At 35.9% G+C, this 15,388-nt stretch overlaps 2 protein-coding genes across 3 annotated transcripts in view; both read left to right on the forward strand.

The window, feature by feature from the left end:
* Positions 1-2,018, forward strand: GJE1 (gap junction protein epsilon 1). Its single transcript, XM_024551678.2, is given in 6 exon segments — positions 1-39; positions 897-1,026; positions 1,029-1,078; positions 1,629-1,865; positions 1,867-1,972; positions 1,975-2,018. Coding segments are annotated over 6 exon segments (606 nt in total).
* Positions 2,019-6,293: 4,275 nt separating this feature from the next.
* VTA1 (vesicle trafficking 1) overlaps positions 6,294-15,388 on the forward strand; it is a 43,621-nt gene continuing 34,526 nt past the window's right edge. For both annotated transcript variants that reach the window (XM_045188847.2, XM_024551921.3), the window contains exon 1: positions 6,294-6,447. In XM_045188847.2, the coding sequence (XP_045044782.2) occupies positions 6,336-6,447 (112 nt within the window). In that variant the 5' untranslated portion in view covers positions 6,294-6,335. The remainder of the gene's footprint in view (positions 6,448-15,388) is intronic.

A 15,388-nucleotide genomic window follows, 5' to 3' on the forward strand; every position in this document is an offset into this window, starting at 1 on the left:
ATGTCTCTAAACTACATCAAAAACTTCTGTGAAGGATGTGTAAGTACTATAAAAGAAATTGTATGAGTCCTGTCTGTATATTTTTGTGAATGTTGATGAATAAATTCCTCCTCATAGGGAGAACAATAGAGGGTCCAGTGGAAGTAACGCCTGCTTGAGTGTGGTTGGTAGGGTAATAATATGGGTGTAATAATTCACAGTTTTAATTTGAACATTTCACCTAAAATGTCATGTGGTGTGCTTCAGCATGACCTTGTTATATTACAGAATTGCATGCTTATGATTTTGTAATAAAAGATTTGGTGATAAAAAAGGGGCATAATTTGTGCCAGACCTTGTATAAATATCAGCCATATACTTCAAAATATTCTGAATTTAAAACTACAACTAGAATATTTCAGGAAGTGTTTTTAGCTCCTGGTGTTTTAAAGTAACTCACTCTCTCACAATTCAATAAAAAAAAAAGTAGAAAACAGACTGTAATGACAAATAAATAAACATTATTTGGTTGTTAAGATAGTATGTATGACTTTAATATTGGATTTTTTTTTTTTACTTTTCCAAAAAAGGCCCTAAGTATTCTAAGATTTTCTTATTTTTATTACAAAAGGATTAGGGATATCCAATGAATTTCAACCTTTTTAAGTATCTCCAAAATTATACATTTGATCAGCATCATGACACTATCTAACCGTTGTATTTACATTTTCAGAGTAAAAAGGGTGAGGAATCTCATAATGCAGGATTTGCATTGGGCTTGAAGATCTCTAAGGTTCTTTCTTGCCTCAAAACTTCATGAATCTTAATTTTTTTAATGTGACAATGCAAAAATTTCTATAAAATATCCTCCTTTAATGTTTGTTTTCAAAAGATTTTTTCTCCTAAAACTATAATAGGTGAAGCCTCCAACTGTGATCAGTCAATTCCACACCCTTTTCTTGGGATCCATCCAAATGTTCTTTCTTCCAGTACTAGGCTCTGCGGTCTATGGACATGAGGCTTTGCACTTCGGTGGTGATCCAGACGAGAGGAAATAAACCGCTTGTGCTACAACCAGTTCAGGCCAATCACTCCACAAGTAGGTTTCCTTGTGTGCCCATCAACCTGACTCCACACCAGATAAAATCTTCTTTTAAATGTAAGTTAATATCATAATAAGATAAAGAATACCTTAACAGATATTATTTCTAGCATTATTACTACTTTTTAACTAGCTGTTTATTTCCGGTAAGTTAATTTGAGTTGGTTGAGAATTTCTTCCAAATCCAACATTCTATTATCTATTCATGTTATCAGTCTAATTACACTGCAGGCCTGTAATTAGAAAATGGAAATTAGGTAGCTACTAAAATAAAGTACTTCATCATTATTAGTAATTGGTAGGTGATGATAGTAAAATATGACTACATTTTCACAATTACTAAGATGTTTAAAGTTTTAAACATTTTATTAAGAGATATGCTAAGCATTACTATCTTCATTATATTATTTTTATTGCTTCTAAGACTTATAAAACTTGGAATTTTTAAGTTGACTTCTCTAGAAAATCAGTGATTTTTTTAGAGTATTTTTGGTTATATGTTGATATATAGATATTAGCTATATTAGATATGTCTAACATACTTTAGGTGTTCTGGGCTTTACAACTAGTGGTTGTTCTGGTTCCTGGTGCTACTTTCCATCTTCACACTGCAGGTAAAAGCATCATCAAGAATGCCTTCTTCAAAAGCCCATCTACACTAATTTATATCCCATCTGTTTTATTAAGAATTAGTCTAGAGGTGATATTATTTTGGCTTCAAATTCACCTCTTTCATTTCCAAGTCAAACCTCTCTACCTGTGTGATACTGGATCTCTTGGGGAAAAAACTTACCATTATAAAATGCATGGTGCCAGAACACTTTGAGAATACCAGTTTTCTCCTTGCAGTGTATACATTTACTGTAATTACCATGATATTATGTGTTGTTGAGTTTTTGAGATCATATTTAGATTATGCTTTCTAATTAAGCAGTGACCCAAGGGTTGATTGCCTACTGTCATGCCACAGTTATTTAGCCATCATTTAAATTTATTTTTACCTTATTCAGTGAGTATCTCAATTGCAAATATAAATGTTTATTCTTAAAACTTAGCGTGTCTAAAATTTATGTCTAATATAAAATATAATGCTAAGTTCTAAGGGATTCTTGAACAAACATTTCATTCAATTTTAATTTTGTCATGCATTAGAAAATAAACATAGAACTAATGTTAACTCATGTTTAAATAATACTTTCACAGAGATCTCTCATATACAGTATCTTAATACACCATAGTATTGTGTGGCCAGAGAAACTTTTATTATCCCTTTCATACAGAGTGGAAAATTGAGACTCAGGGAGGTTAATACATGGGCCCAAATTCATACAACCATACTAGAAACCAGATCTCCTAATTCTAAAGCCATTTCCCTTTCCACTGAACCACGCAGCTTGAACTCTGAGGACATCAGTATATTTGCACTCAGGTAAAGTATAACTTATTTAAGCACAAACGTTGTAAGTTAGTTATTAAAAGAGTCATTCTATATTTGATCACTAACTTGAAGAAATGGAGCAATTACATTTTTAATATTATATTCTACTGTTTTCTTAAAAATTTAAATATTAAATGGTATGGTAATAGAGTCTCCAAATAAATTTTAAAATATTATGAAAAATATCGTGGGAGATTTTCTTGTTTCTTGTTGAAAAAATAAAACCTCTGTGCTCATAGGTATAACTATCACTTCTGTAGTCAAGATTACTGACATGGAAAATTATATTTACAATAAGTTAGACTTTCTAAATAGCCATGAAATTATTTCAAAGACAATTTAAATCAATTTAATACACTTTTTTTATCTGCCTGCATTACTAATAACCATCCTCACTTGATGTCACTTAAGAACTTTATGAATGACAGCCTTGTACTGGTACTTTCTTAGAGAAATAAGTAGTCAGTCAAATACTGAGGTTTCCAGTCTTTTCCTCAGTATTATTCAGCCTCTGTTTGATGTTGTGAATTTTTAGATCTAAGATTTTTAAATTAGTGAGGGTTTCTCCACATGAGAACACGGGAGAAAAATCCAACTTACTTTCTTTGAAACAGTGTGAATTGGTATAGGAAAGGTATGTTGACTACAGGAACACAAGAAAGACCAGAAATAGTTCTACAAACATATAGTTGTGTTTTTTTAATTTACCAACATAACTCAATGGCGCTGGAAAAACACGATGTTCATAAAAAATAAACTGTAATTTTCACCTCCAGACCTGCCCCAGCCATGGATATGTCAATAGGCCTGGCCAGGTCAGCAAGGTCTTCTCTTTCAGTCTTCTCCAGAAATTTTTAAGGAAAAACTATCTCTATTTTCAGGCTTGCTAAACTAAGAGACATGAGCCTCAAGATCCTGGAACCCAAGTTTCTACCCTCCACAGTGTACCCAAAAGATACAGCAATAGATATGCATTACCTGTGTTTGAGCCCTGCCATTTGGCACCAAAATAGCTGTGACCACATTAAGAACAGACAGTTCCACTGAGAAATGATCACACGTACACTGGAGTCCAGGGAGTGGTGCGAAACAGTTAGCTCTTTCCATCAAAACATTTGTCAGTCTGGTGGTCTCTCTCCCTTTTCTTCTTTCCCTGGTTGCCCCCACCCCCTACCTCTGCCTTCCCCTCACTAGCCAAGATTCCAGCTCCATCCTAAAGGGTCATGCTAGATTTTTCAACAGTTAATTGGAGCTGGATGGAGGAGAGTTTAGGTCTTTCATCATAGTAAAGTATCATAGTAAATTCTTCATTATAAAACATCAACAAGATAAACTAGCCTAATGTTGTTGATTCGTAGCACAATCTCAATGTACTGTTATGCTCACAACATCTCTGTTACTTTTTCCCCTCCTACCAATTATCCTCTACTGAGGGGAGTACTATGCTTAGGGAAAAAAGAGCTGTGTTAGCAGATGGAGAAATATCCAATTCTAATGATTGTAATCAATTGGATATTTTCCCCCTCCACTCCTAGAATGTACGCAACTGAGAAAGGGACCTTGAGCAACCTCTGTTCCTAAAGGGAGAGATTAGGAAAATAACAAAAAGGTGCAGCTCTTCCAGAAAGAACGAACAGTTGGTTTTGCTTTTGTTTGTTTTTTTTTCAGACAAAGGATGATGCAAGGGAGCAAAGACAAAACACAAGAAGAATATACTGGTCTAGAGAGCCATTAAAGTCAAGTAGTAGTGGTTAGGTTGACAGGCTCTGAAATGAAAGTACCTGGATTTTAATGTTGAACACTCATGCTTACTGGCTGTGACCTGGTAAAAGTCACGTAAATTCTATTTCTCATTTCTCTCATCTGTAAAATGATGAAAATGATAATACTAACTTCCTTATAGGGTTGTAATAAAGATTAAACAAGTTGATATAAAGCACCTAGAAAATGCATGTTACATAATAGATGCTCAATAAATGCTGGCTAGTTATTATTACTTTTTTTGTCACAGACGTAAGGTGAAATAATTCCTATTTGGTGACCTTAATCTCCATAGCAGTGAGTACAGCCTCTGACCAAGGCAATCAGGGCAGAGGGTCTGGCTTGGAAAGAGTTGAGAAGGCTTGAAGAATCAGGTGCATACCGGTGATTCCCTAGGGCACTTTTCCTTAACCCTAGATATGCCATTAAAATTTCTTGAAGACATTTTCAAAATCCTGACATTTAGGATCCAACCCAGATAACTGAATTTGAATTTCTGGCGGTGGGACCTAGATATGAATCTTTTTAAAAAACTTCTGAGATGATCTTTATGGACAACAACAGTTAAGAATCAGGCAGTGATACAAGAGAATAAATAAGAAATACAAGAACAGAGAAAAGACTTACGGTTATCCAACTCCGCGTTGCTTCATTAACTTCTCTATCAACTCAGCAATTTCTGACCAGCAAGTCAGGATAGTGGCTGTAAGAGGAAGAAATCATAATGTCTTTGTTCGTTCAGGCTGCTATAACAGAATGCCACGCTTATAAACAACAGAAATGCATCACCTCCCAAAAGTCGCCCCTCCTGATATAATTACAATGGGCATTAGGTTTCTACATATGAATTTGGTGGTGGGGAGCACAAATATTCACTTCATAGCAAATACATCCTCAAGTGGTAGTAAACATGTTGCAGAGATTGGCGAGAATACAGAACTCAGTTTCTTGCTGGGTGGGAAAAAAAAAAAAGGTCCCAGAGTAAGGTGGTGTACTCTGCAAACAAAAATAGAAACAGGGCAAGGAGTGGGGACAAAATAAGGACATAAAGCAGCTCCTTCGGGGGTTGAGACAGTTTAGTATTGATTAGAGAACTGTGAACAGAGGAAAATTTCAGAGCTTGAGATCTTGTTTCTTGGAAATGATGTGATTTCAATATAAATCATTTTAAGATGAACTCTCAAAAATGTAGACTAAAACAAAATAAAGAAATAATGAAGGCTATTCATAGACATAAGTGAAAGATGATAGTATGAGATAGAGAAGAAAGAACAAGAATTGAAGTCATTGATGCTAGAAGGAAAAATTGATGCCAAAATGTTATGAGTCAGTAGCACTGAGCAAGAAGTATACCTGGGCACCTTCTCTGTACATTGACAAGATAATGGATGTCCAAACACTTCGCAAAATTGCTCATCATTTTCCAAAAGTACATGAGTTACAAATTGTTTATTCACTAAAGCATACACTGTCCAATTCAGAACGAAATTTCAATTTTCACGTTGAAAAAATTTGCTGGTTATTTTATCCTATGTGTCAATATAAAAGGAGTAATTTAAAAATTTAAACATATCATCTCTTATGCAAGAACTGAATGTACAGTTTCTAAGATTAGAAAAGCTTCTGATAGATGCTGTTAATCTATCTGAGGAATTGGAAGCAACAATTCTTGAATATAGCCGAGGGCAATTCACGACTTTATCCTTTTTGCCAATCAACAAACATTATGTTATTTTTGTTTTTCCCTTTCTATCCTTCCTTTAGCCACAAAACTGGTGGGAGTCCTGGTGACCAACCAAAAAACCAAAAACCAAACCAAACCAAAACAAAACTTCCCTCCTTCCTACCAGCAGAGAGCGCTAGTATCTCTCAGACTTTAACCGCCAGGACCCAAGAACTCTGAGATTGTTCCTGCTAGGAGTCCGTAGTTGACTTGCTGTTGCTGAGCAACGGGAGAATGGGCGGGATTTGCCCTGCGCGCTCTTGCGCGTGATCTCCCCACGGAAGCGGAAGTGCGGGTGGCGCTCTAGTAGGAAGTGGTGAGTCGAAGTGGAGATGGCTGCGCTTGCCCCGCTGCCTCCGCTCCCCCCCCAGTTTAAGAGCATACAGCATCATCTGAGGACGGCTCAGGAGCATGACAAGCGGGACCCTGTCGTGGCCTATTACTGTGAGTCTTTCCGAGTTGCCGCGGCCTCCCTTACCTGCTGGGGCCCACCCACCACGCTGGTTCTTGGGACAGGCCCCGCCCCCTGCCTTTAGACCTGCGCTCTAACCTCTGCCCCGCCCTTCTTAGAGGTCCCGAACTGCTCTCTGCTCCATCGCAGATCCCAGAAAAGCAAAACTCCGAAAGCACCGTGGTGTCCACCGCCTCTCTGGTCTTGGGCTTAAATATTCATAAACTGACTACATAGTCTTATGAACACTGAAACACAATGACCTAAGGTGTTTCTATATTTTTTTCTTTATGTACACAAAAGAGCTGCTCATCTCCACCAGGGAAACCTGAAAATAACATGGGTAGTTGAGTAATTGAGTTGGATCATCGAAGGTGAATGTCCCAAAGGCAGTAGTGATGTGGACAAAAGGACGACAGACTGATTTTGTGAACATAGTAATGTGGGCAGGTTAATTATGACAAATGCAAGCCAATTCAAAAACTGATAAATGGTAAAATGTAGAGTATTCTCAACGAAACAAATGTTTGAATTTGACCATTCCTACCTCTATATCCAAACAGCTGTCCTACCAGTGAGAATTTTTAGGCTTAATACCTGGGTTGAAACATTTGGTGGCAGTATTCTCACTTTGATTGGTTTTGATAGTTATAATCTACAGTTGATGGAAAACACGGATTAAATTTGTTCAAACTTTTTTCCTTTGTAGTGAAGAGAGTAGTTCCAGTAGTGTTATGTCACCTTTATTCTATAATCTGTACTCGAACTTTATTGCAAATAAGTAACCCAGCAACTATAAATCTTCTGAAAGGAATTTTAGCGTTAAGCTTAATGTGTCCTTAGCTATTACAAGATGAGCTAACATGTCATCCACTGTCATCCCTGCAGTATTCCAGGTGTACCATCTTCAATTGTCACATGTGCAAGGCCCTTTCAGACCTCCATGTTCTTCACCCTTTTGGAATGTCTACCTTTTTTGCTCCACTTGTCAAATTCCTCATGATCAAAGTTCTAACTCAAATGTCACCCCTTCTGTAGTCAGTAAATAGAATACTCTCTAGGCTTTACCTCATTTTGTTCAAATCTTACATCGTCATTTCCATTGTACTTGTTATTCAGGTATCTCAAGCAAGGGGCATTAGTTATTCAGCGTGTGCTTATTGAGCTTCTACCTGCAGTTCCTGCATTCATGGGGTGTATATACAATGGGGTTGGGAGGTTAAATAATAAAATGAGTATATTATGTAGGATATAAGAACGTTATGGAGAAAAATAAAGCAGGGAAAGAAACTAGGGAGCACCAGTAGGGAGTGAGGAGGGAATTTCACCTTCAGAGTGGTCTGGTAACTGCTTCACTGAGTTCATATCTGAGCAAAGACTTGAAGGGAATGAAAAGTAGGTTTTGCTTCATCTGGGAAAGAGTATTAGCTTTTCCCCATAGAGGGAATAACAAGTTCAAAGGTCCTGAGGCAGGGGCTGCTTGAAGGAGGATCAAGGAAGGTATTGTAACTGCAGTGGTTAGAGCAAGGAGGAGAAAGAAATGATATGGACAAAGAGGTAGTCTCTTATAACAGTGTAATAGGAACTGTGGTTCCTGCCTAGAACTAATCTCTATTCATGGGCTCTGTGTTGTATACTTCTGTAACTACCCAGGGACCCTTTATTTCCTGTGTCATTATCCTCTCCCTCGCCGTTTGCCGTTGCTTTCTAAACTTGTCCCAGTTTCCTTTATTTAAAAAGTAAAAAAAATAAATAAAAGCTCTTACTATGACATTCCCCTAAAATTGCTGTGCTGTCTGCCCAACCTCAGAGATTAACTTGAAATAGCTGTCTGTAGTTGTTTTTATATCCTTATCTCAGAATCTTTTGAGCCCATTGAAGTCTGGTTTCCATGCCCATTATTTCAGTGAAACAGCTCTCAGCAGGGTCATGAATGAACATTTTTATTGCTAAATCCAGGTGGCACTTAAAAAATATTTTGTTATGAAGCATATGCATATTAAAGAACATATATAACGTGTGTATACAGTCTTAAGGAGTAATAAAATGAACATTAATGTACCCACCATGTTTGATGTTATTGGACTTTAATTTTTGCCAATCTGGTGGGCATGAAACAGTGTCTCATTGGAGCAAAATTTGCAATTCATTGAGTCTTAATGAGACCAAGCATCTTTTCATATGTTAATTAACCATTTGTGATTCTTTACTGAAATACTGTTTATTGCTTTTGACCATTCTTCCACTTCACCATTTTTCTTAGTAATCTGAAGACTATTCCTTTGTTGTGTACATTGCAAATGTCTTCTGTATGTTCCTAGGTCAACTTTTCACTCTAGGAAGTCCTTTTATGTGCAAAATTCTTAACTTTAAAATATAGCCAGTTTATCAAGCTCTTTCCCATGATTTGTATTCTCATTTTCTAGTCCTTGATTTCCTTTTGTGTAAGTAATACCTTGTTTGGGACTTTGACATATTGCTCTTCCTCTGTCATCTCTAATCTCCACTGAAATTGTGATTAGACATGTGTTGTACTTTTCTCCTTTATTTCTTTGTCTCTTAATGCTTTCATAGTTTCCATTCCTTTGTCTCTCTGAGCTACATTTGGTGTAATTTGTTTAGGTCTGTGTTCATCTCCATGTAGGTGTCCTATTGTATAACCCATTTATCGAGTTTCTACCTTAATACTTACTTCTAGATGTTCAGTTATTTTTCTTTTGAAATTGGCCTAGCCATTTCTGACAGTCTTTTGTTACTATATTTTTAAACACTCTTATTTCTTTAAATGCTTTACATGTATTTATATTCATATGTGCGGTCTGATCATTCCTAGAGCTGCTGTATTTGTGGATATGAATGGAGACTTCTTTCTTTGTAACTTGTGTTCTAAGCATACTAAACCAGAGCTCCTCAAACTTCTATATGCAAATAACACCACAGGAATTATTGTCCCAACTGTCAACTTCTATGTTTGTTTCCTCACGTGGCTCCTTAGGTCACAGTAGCAAAGTAGTATGCTGCTTCTCTTCCTACATCCTGTTTGCAGTTGCCCTTCTCCTAGTTTAAAGAAGAAAGGCATACTCCTATGCATTGTGAGTATTTTTACAGGTGTATTGCCCTGGAGAAGAAGGTGGAAAACCTCCTGGGTTCAGACAAACAGGACAATTCAAATTACTGGTATTAGTGAAGCCTCCATTAATTAAGGTATTAGGTAGAGCTTCCTGTCTTTCCCTGTGTTGTATGGAAGAAAATTAGAGCAAAGAATAATAAGCCTTTGTTCAAAATGCTGGGCCTGAGAAAGGATGTCAAAGGAACATTCTAACTTGGGGGAAGAAGGAGGTGTGGTTTTATAAGGGGGATGGGGAGTCACCTGGAGTTTGTCTCCTTTCAGGAATAATTAGTCAGGAATGAATCTCAGAAAATAGAGGAATTGTTCTTTGAGATTTGCAGCTATTATTTGATCATTTTGACTTTATCCAGAGGGATGAGGAGAGACAGTTTGGGACCAGGGTCATGTGAAGGGCAGGCGGGGGAGGATTAGCTTTGGGGACAAAGACAAGGAGGGACACAAAGGAAAATTCTCTGTTCAGATTCTCTTACACTCATACACATATATGTTCAGGGTTGAAAAAAACAATCACCAGCATTGTAGTGTGCTGAATTCCCAAAATGCCAGGAGTTTGTATGAAATGACCTTACCTTTTAATTCTCTCTTCATTATTAAAGAATGTCATTTTTGAGATAAGAGAAAAAATAGCAAAAGAAATGCTTAAGGGGCCAGTGCCTTTTCCCATCCAAGTGACAAGCTCATGTAAGGCTCTGGCTCACTGAAACTGTAGAATTAGAATTCAGATGACAAGAGGCATGTGGGGACATGCGTTAAGGTATTTATTTATTCGAGTTGGAAAATTAAGTCATATTTTTCTGGCTGATTGGTTTGGCATTAACAACAATTTTTGCCATTTATGTAATAAGGTAGACATTCTCCTTAAAGTAAACGAGCTGTATCTTCACCTCTTGACATGTTTTTGTTTTTTTCACAAATACATTTAAAACAAGTGATGAGTTATTTATTTGTTTGCTTGTTTATTTATTTGCCAGAGGATGTTGAAATGCACGGTATTTCAGTTTTCCCAATCCTGACTTAGTTCCTAGGATAAACAAGAAGCCTCTGACTGAATAAAAAAAGAGGACTCTGTAGAATTTTTTTTATATGCTTCACCGGAACTGATGGGGTGACAGATTCTTTTCTAGTTTTAAAGCAAATATTGAGGGAGACCGAACTGAATTGTTAGCCTAGATATTAAATGATTGGTGATTACATGGGTTTTAGCCTGTAGCCCAGAAGGAATTTCAAGAATTCAGTGATTTTTGCTTTGACAGAACTTTTGTGCTCATCCACTACTTTATGAGAATGAGTTTTCTTAATGTTACTTTCATAAAGTGGAAATAGAACCAAACTATTATGCTTCATTTTGACAAGTCATATCGATTCATAGATATGCAATTTAACTCATTATAAGATGCTTTACTTTATAATTAATGATTATTGAAATAACGATTGAAAAATGAATGTCTCAAGGCTTGCATCCTACTGGGTGCTCTTTATTCATTTTTTATGCCAGGTCATGCCACACCACTGGAGAGATTTACACAAATAAAGAACAGGCACTTAAGAAATGTTTGTTAATGGGACCTGAATTTTAAAGACAACAGTGGTCCCTAGAGGGAATTAATGGCCACGTAGTTGTTACTAAATAAAGAACCCCTCCCCCCCCCACATCATTTATGTAGCTCTTAGCAGTTCCAACGATGCTCTCCTTTAGTATGTCTGATTTGACCTTCTCGATCCTCCTGGCTGGTCTCTCAGTAAGTGAAGGACCAGGACCTGAATGACACATGCAGGATGGGAAATGGTTAAATGGGAAATTGTCGACAGCAGGTGGTACTTAGAATACCGGTTGCAGAGAGAGCGAGGGTAAAGGGGCTGTTAAACTGGTGAAAATGAAAGGGGGACAAAAAGCCAAGGCAGTGATGGGGAGATTCCTAGTAAGTGGAGGGTAGAAATGAAGGCCAGGCTCGAACTCTATGTGTCTCTTTTCTCCTTTTTGTTTTTTCTTTAATGAAACCAGAAAAATTTTCAATTTCTACTAAACATGGACACTGTATGATAAATGTTTTGATTCTATCAGGTTTGGTGTTGTAGATAAAACCAAACCTGGAAACATTCCTTTCTTTTAAATTTGTTTAACTAAAGTTTCAATTTAATTTGTTAAAGTTTCCTCTAGGGGGTGACATTGTACAATTAATAGGCTTTCGGTGACCTTGTATAAATGTTCTTTAAGAACCATTTGTTTATATGATTGGAAAAGGTAAAATACAGTTTTTAGGAAGTTGTAAATATGTATGCTTATTTCAGTTCTGGACAAGTGTAAAATTGTGGTTGAGTTAAAATAAAGACTAAAAAATACTAGATTTCTTTGTTGGTAGTGGTGAGCCACATGGATATTAGGATTAATAATTAGGTGCCTGTTTATTGTTGTTGTTAATCACACAGAAATTAGATTTTTAAAGCCAGTCAGACAAGCTTAACTAAGCCCAAAACAAAAAAAAACAGTTTTTCTTTTGTGCTGATTTCTAAATCTGTAAGACTAATCAAAACCCATAGTCCTATTACCTAATCATCTTTATTATCTAATTAAGGATAATTCACTGTAGTGATGACAGCTTAATAATTAAAAAACACAGAAAGTTGAACCGCTGACTTATCCATTAGCATTACATTCATTTATCTTATATTTGTTTTAGTAAACATATATGTACACTTGAATTTTATTTTGTAAAATTACTCATTTTAATAGTTACTCCTTTTTTGAGTAAATAGATCATTCCATTATTAAGAGTCTGTTAACCTGTCCTTAAGACTGAAGGAATGGGGGCGGTGGAATCTGGTAACCTGTTCTTACCTGTCACTGTCTTTTGGTGCCGCGCAAGTTCAAACCGTTTCGGAAAGGTTCATATTTTATGACAGTTCATGTTTGATTGTTCAGAGTGGAAGCTTAGTACTCCTGAGCAGTACAGGGTTATATAGAATAAGCTTCAGTGCCTGCTAATTTCCTGCCTCATGCATTTTGTCATTTTTCTGTGGCTTGGCAAGGTTTTTTGGTTTTTAAATGTTTTTTTAACCTCAGTTAATCATTATTACTGTTTGGAAGCACTTGGATTCCATTGTACTTCCACGGTGGGATTGTTAAATATTCTTTATTTTATTTTTGTAATGGTTGCTGTAGTGTGTACAACTAACTTATCACAGTCTATTATCATAATAGACCACCTCACGTATAAAGTGAAGAACTTTCTTTTCTCCTCTTTTATTCTTTGGTTATAATTGTCATACTGTTTACTTATACATATGCCAAAAACCCTAAAATACTTTTTTTAACGTTTTAAAGAAATGTGTAAAATTAGAGAATATAATTTTTAATATTTTCACATAAATGGCATAAGAGTGCCATTTTCAGCACTCTTCATCGCTTTGCATAGTTCCAAGTTTTAAACATGGTTATCATTTTCTTTTATTTTAAAGAACTATCATTTTTTATGAGGCTTGCCGACAATTCTTTTCATCTTCTGTTGTGTGAAAGAAACTTTTATTTCATTTTTATTTTTGAAAGATAATTTTGCTGGGCAAATATTTTGTCAATTTATTTTTTAGGACACTTTTTTTTTTTTTTGGCCACATTTTCCCACCCTTTTAGATGGGGATCAAGCTGCACGTGTGTAAAAACACTTGCTATTTTCCCACACCTCCAACCTCTTGTTTTCAGTTCGTTTTCTCACTGCTTTGAGTGACTTCTATTGCTGTATTCTGAAGTTCTCTGGTCTTTTCTTCTCTAGTGTTTAAACTACTATCAGTCTTATCCAGTAAATTTTTTATTTCAGGTATTACATTTTTCATCTCTAGAAATTTTATTTATATTCTTTCATGTATGTTCTATTTATCTCCTCATTTTATTCACGGTCTCCCTAAAATACTTTGTAATGGCGCTGGCCAGGCAGCCCAGTTGGTTGGAGGGACGTCCGTGTCCACCAAGGCATGGCAGCTCCATCACAGCCGGAGTGAAGGTCTGTGGTCTCGTTTTAACAACGAAATTGTTACTTAGCATTTGCTCTGTACCAGCACAGTTTTTTCTTAGGAATTCAGTAGAATGTTTTCTTAAAGCTGCTAATTTGTATACATTATGACATTATGAGGTCACAAAATGGTTTAGTGAAGGAAGGATTGAATACTCTTTATTAGTAGACATTCATTAGTGCTTTCTTTTTAGCTTTTGATTCAAAAGTCCCTACACAACAGACAATACTAACCAGGTAGTGAATATTTACAATATAATTCTAAATAGACTAGTATGTTCAGTTTTATTCACTGGGATAAAATTTGCTTTAGACATTAATCTGTACCAAAATGATTGCTATTTGAATGCCACATTTATTAGCCTATTATCACTCTTTACAGTTGCTCTTAATATATATATTTTGTGTACTTAGATCATGCATTTCATATATTTTATTTCTCATGGACGAATAAGGATGTTTCTGAATGTTAATAGTTAGATTTTATGGAACTTTGAATTGCACATACCTTCAGGATTAGTAAATGTTCGTCTCCAAATGCCCCACATTAAATTAAAATTGAGTTGGAAAGCATTTAATCCTTTTGCAAATATGCCTCATTACTCATCTTCAAATAATATTTATTCATAAAAATAAACACATTTCCTTGGTGAAATGAATCCAGTATATTTTCTTACAGTTGATTTTAGCTACACATTTATGCTGTTTTGGTGGGTAATTTCCATGTTAGACATTAATTTTTCATCGTGCTGCTGCTGCTACAATGAGTTGCTTGTCTTGAACAGAGTTCTATATGAATGTGATCTGCTTTTTCCATCCTTTATGGCAAAAAGACCTTTATTAATTTTTATAAGTAGACTTAAGTTTTTCCCCTTTTACTAATATTACAGAATGCATCTTGTGATACATTTTCTGTACTTAAGATTTAGAAACTACATAAGACTTGAAAATGTAAAGGCCAGGCCAATTTTTATCATAAATCTCTGATTCTGAGATGATCCAGTTCTTTAATTAGAAGTGTTACTGTACAGCCCTGGCCAGTGTGGCTCATTTGGTTGGAATGTCGTCCTGTACACCAAAAGGTTGGGGGTTCAATTCCAGTCAGGATACCTACCCAGGCTGCTGGTTCCATGTCTGGTTGGGGTGCGTGTTGGAGGCAATCTATTGATGTTTCTCTCTCTCTCAAATCAATAAACATATTTTAGAAAAAAAAATTTCCGTATACAATAATGTCCCTGCAATTGCAAAGAATAAACGTGCATGTAAACCAAGAAAAAAAGTTCATTTGGAAAAACCAGTAAGCTATATTGTCATTACAGTGTATTTTGGGAATCAGCCACCTCTGTTGAGGTTAACTTTTAAAGAACAAGAAGCTGATATTTGTTTATGCTTGTGTTGTGAGGGAGGATGATAGTGGTTTTGATTATAACAAAGTTGAAATAATTTGATTTTTGCTTCAAAGGAGGTAGACAGACAGACTGACTCCATTTTTATTGTAAGCAATAGTAGAAGAGTGACAAATTTGAAACTGAGAATTGTACTTTTCACATAGGATAAATTGCTTGCAAATGGTAATGAAAAAATTCAGATTAATTTTCTGCATGTGTGCTTAATGGTTAAGTTCTGAGGTGGCTGCCACTAAAGCCAAGGGAAATCTAGGAATCTATCTCATTTCATGTTATCTGGGCTATGTTACTGTGGCTGAGAGCCTCTTAATCCCAAAGTTGGTGTACACTTCCGATGGTAGGATTAGCATAGTATTCACTGCTATGGTTAGAGAATAAGGAAAAGGGCCTGTGA

The sequence above is a fragment of the Desmodus rotundus genome, chromosome 11 (assembly GCF_022682495.2).
Source record: "Desmodus rotundus isolate HL8 chromosome 11, HLdesRot8A.1, whole genome shotgun sequence".
Lineage (NCBI taxonomy): Eukaryota > Metazoa > Chordata > Mammalia > Chiroptera > Phyllostomidae > Desmodus > Desmodus rotundus.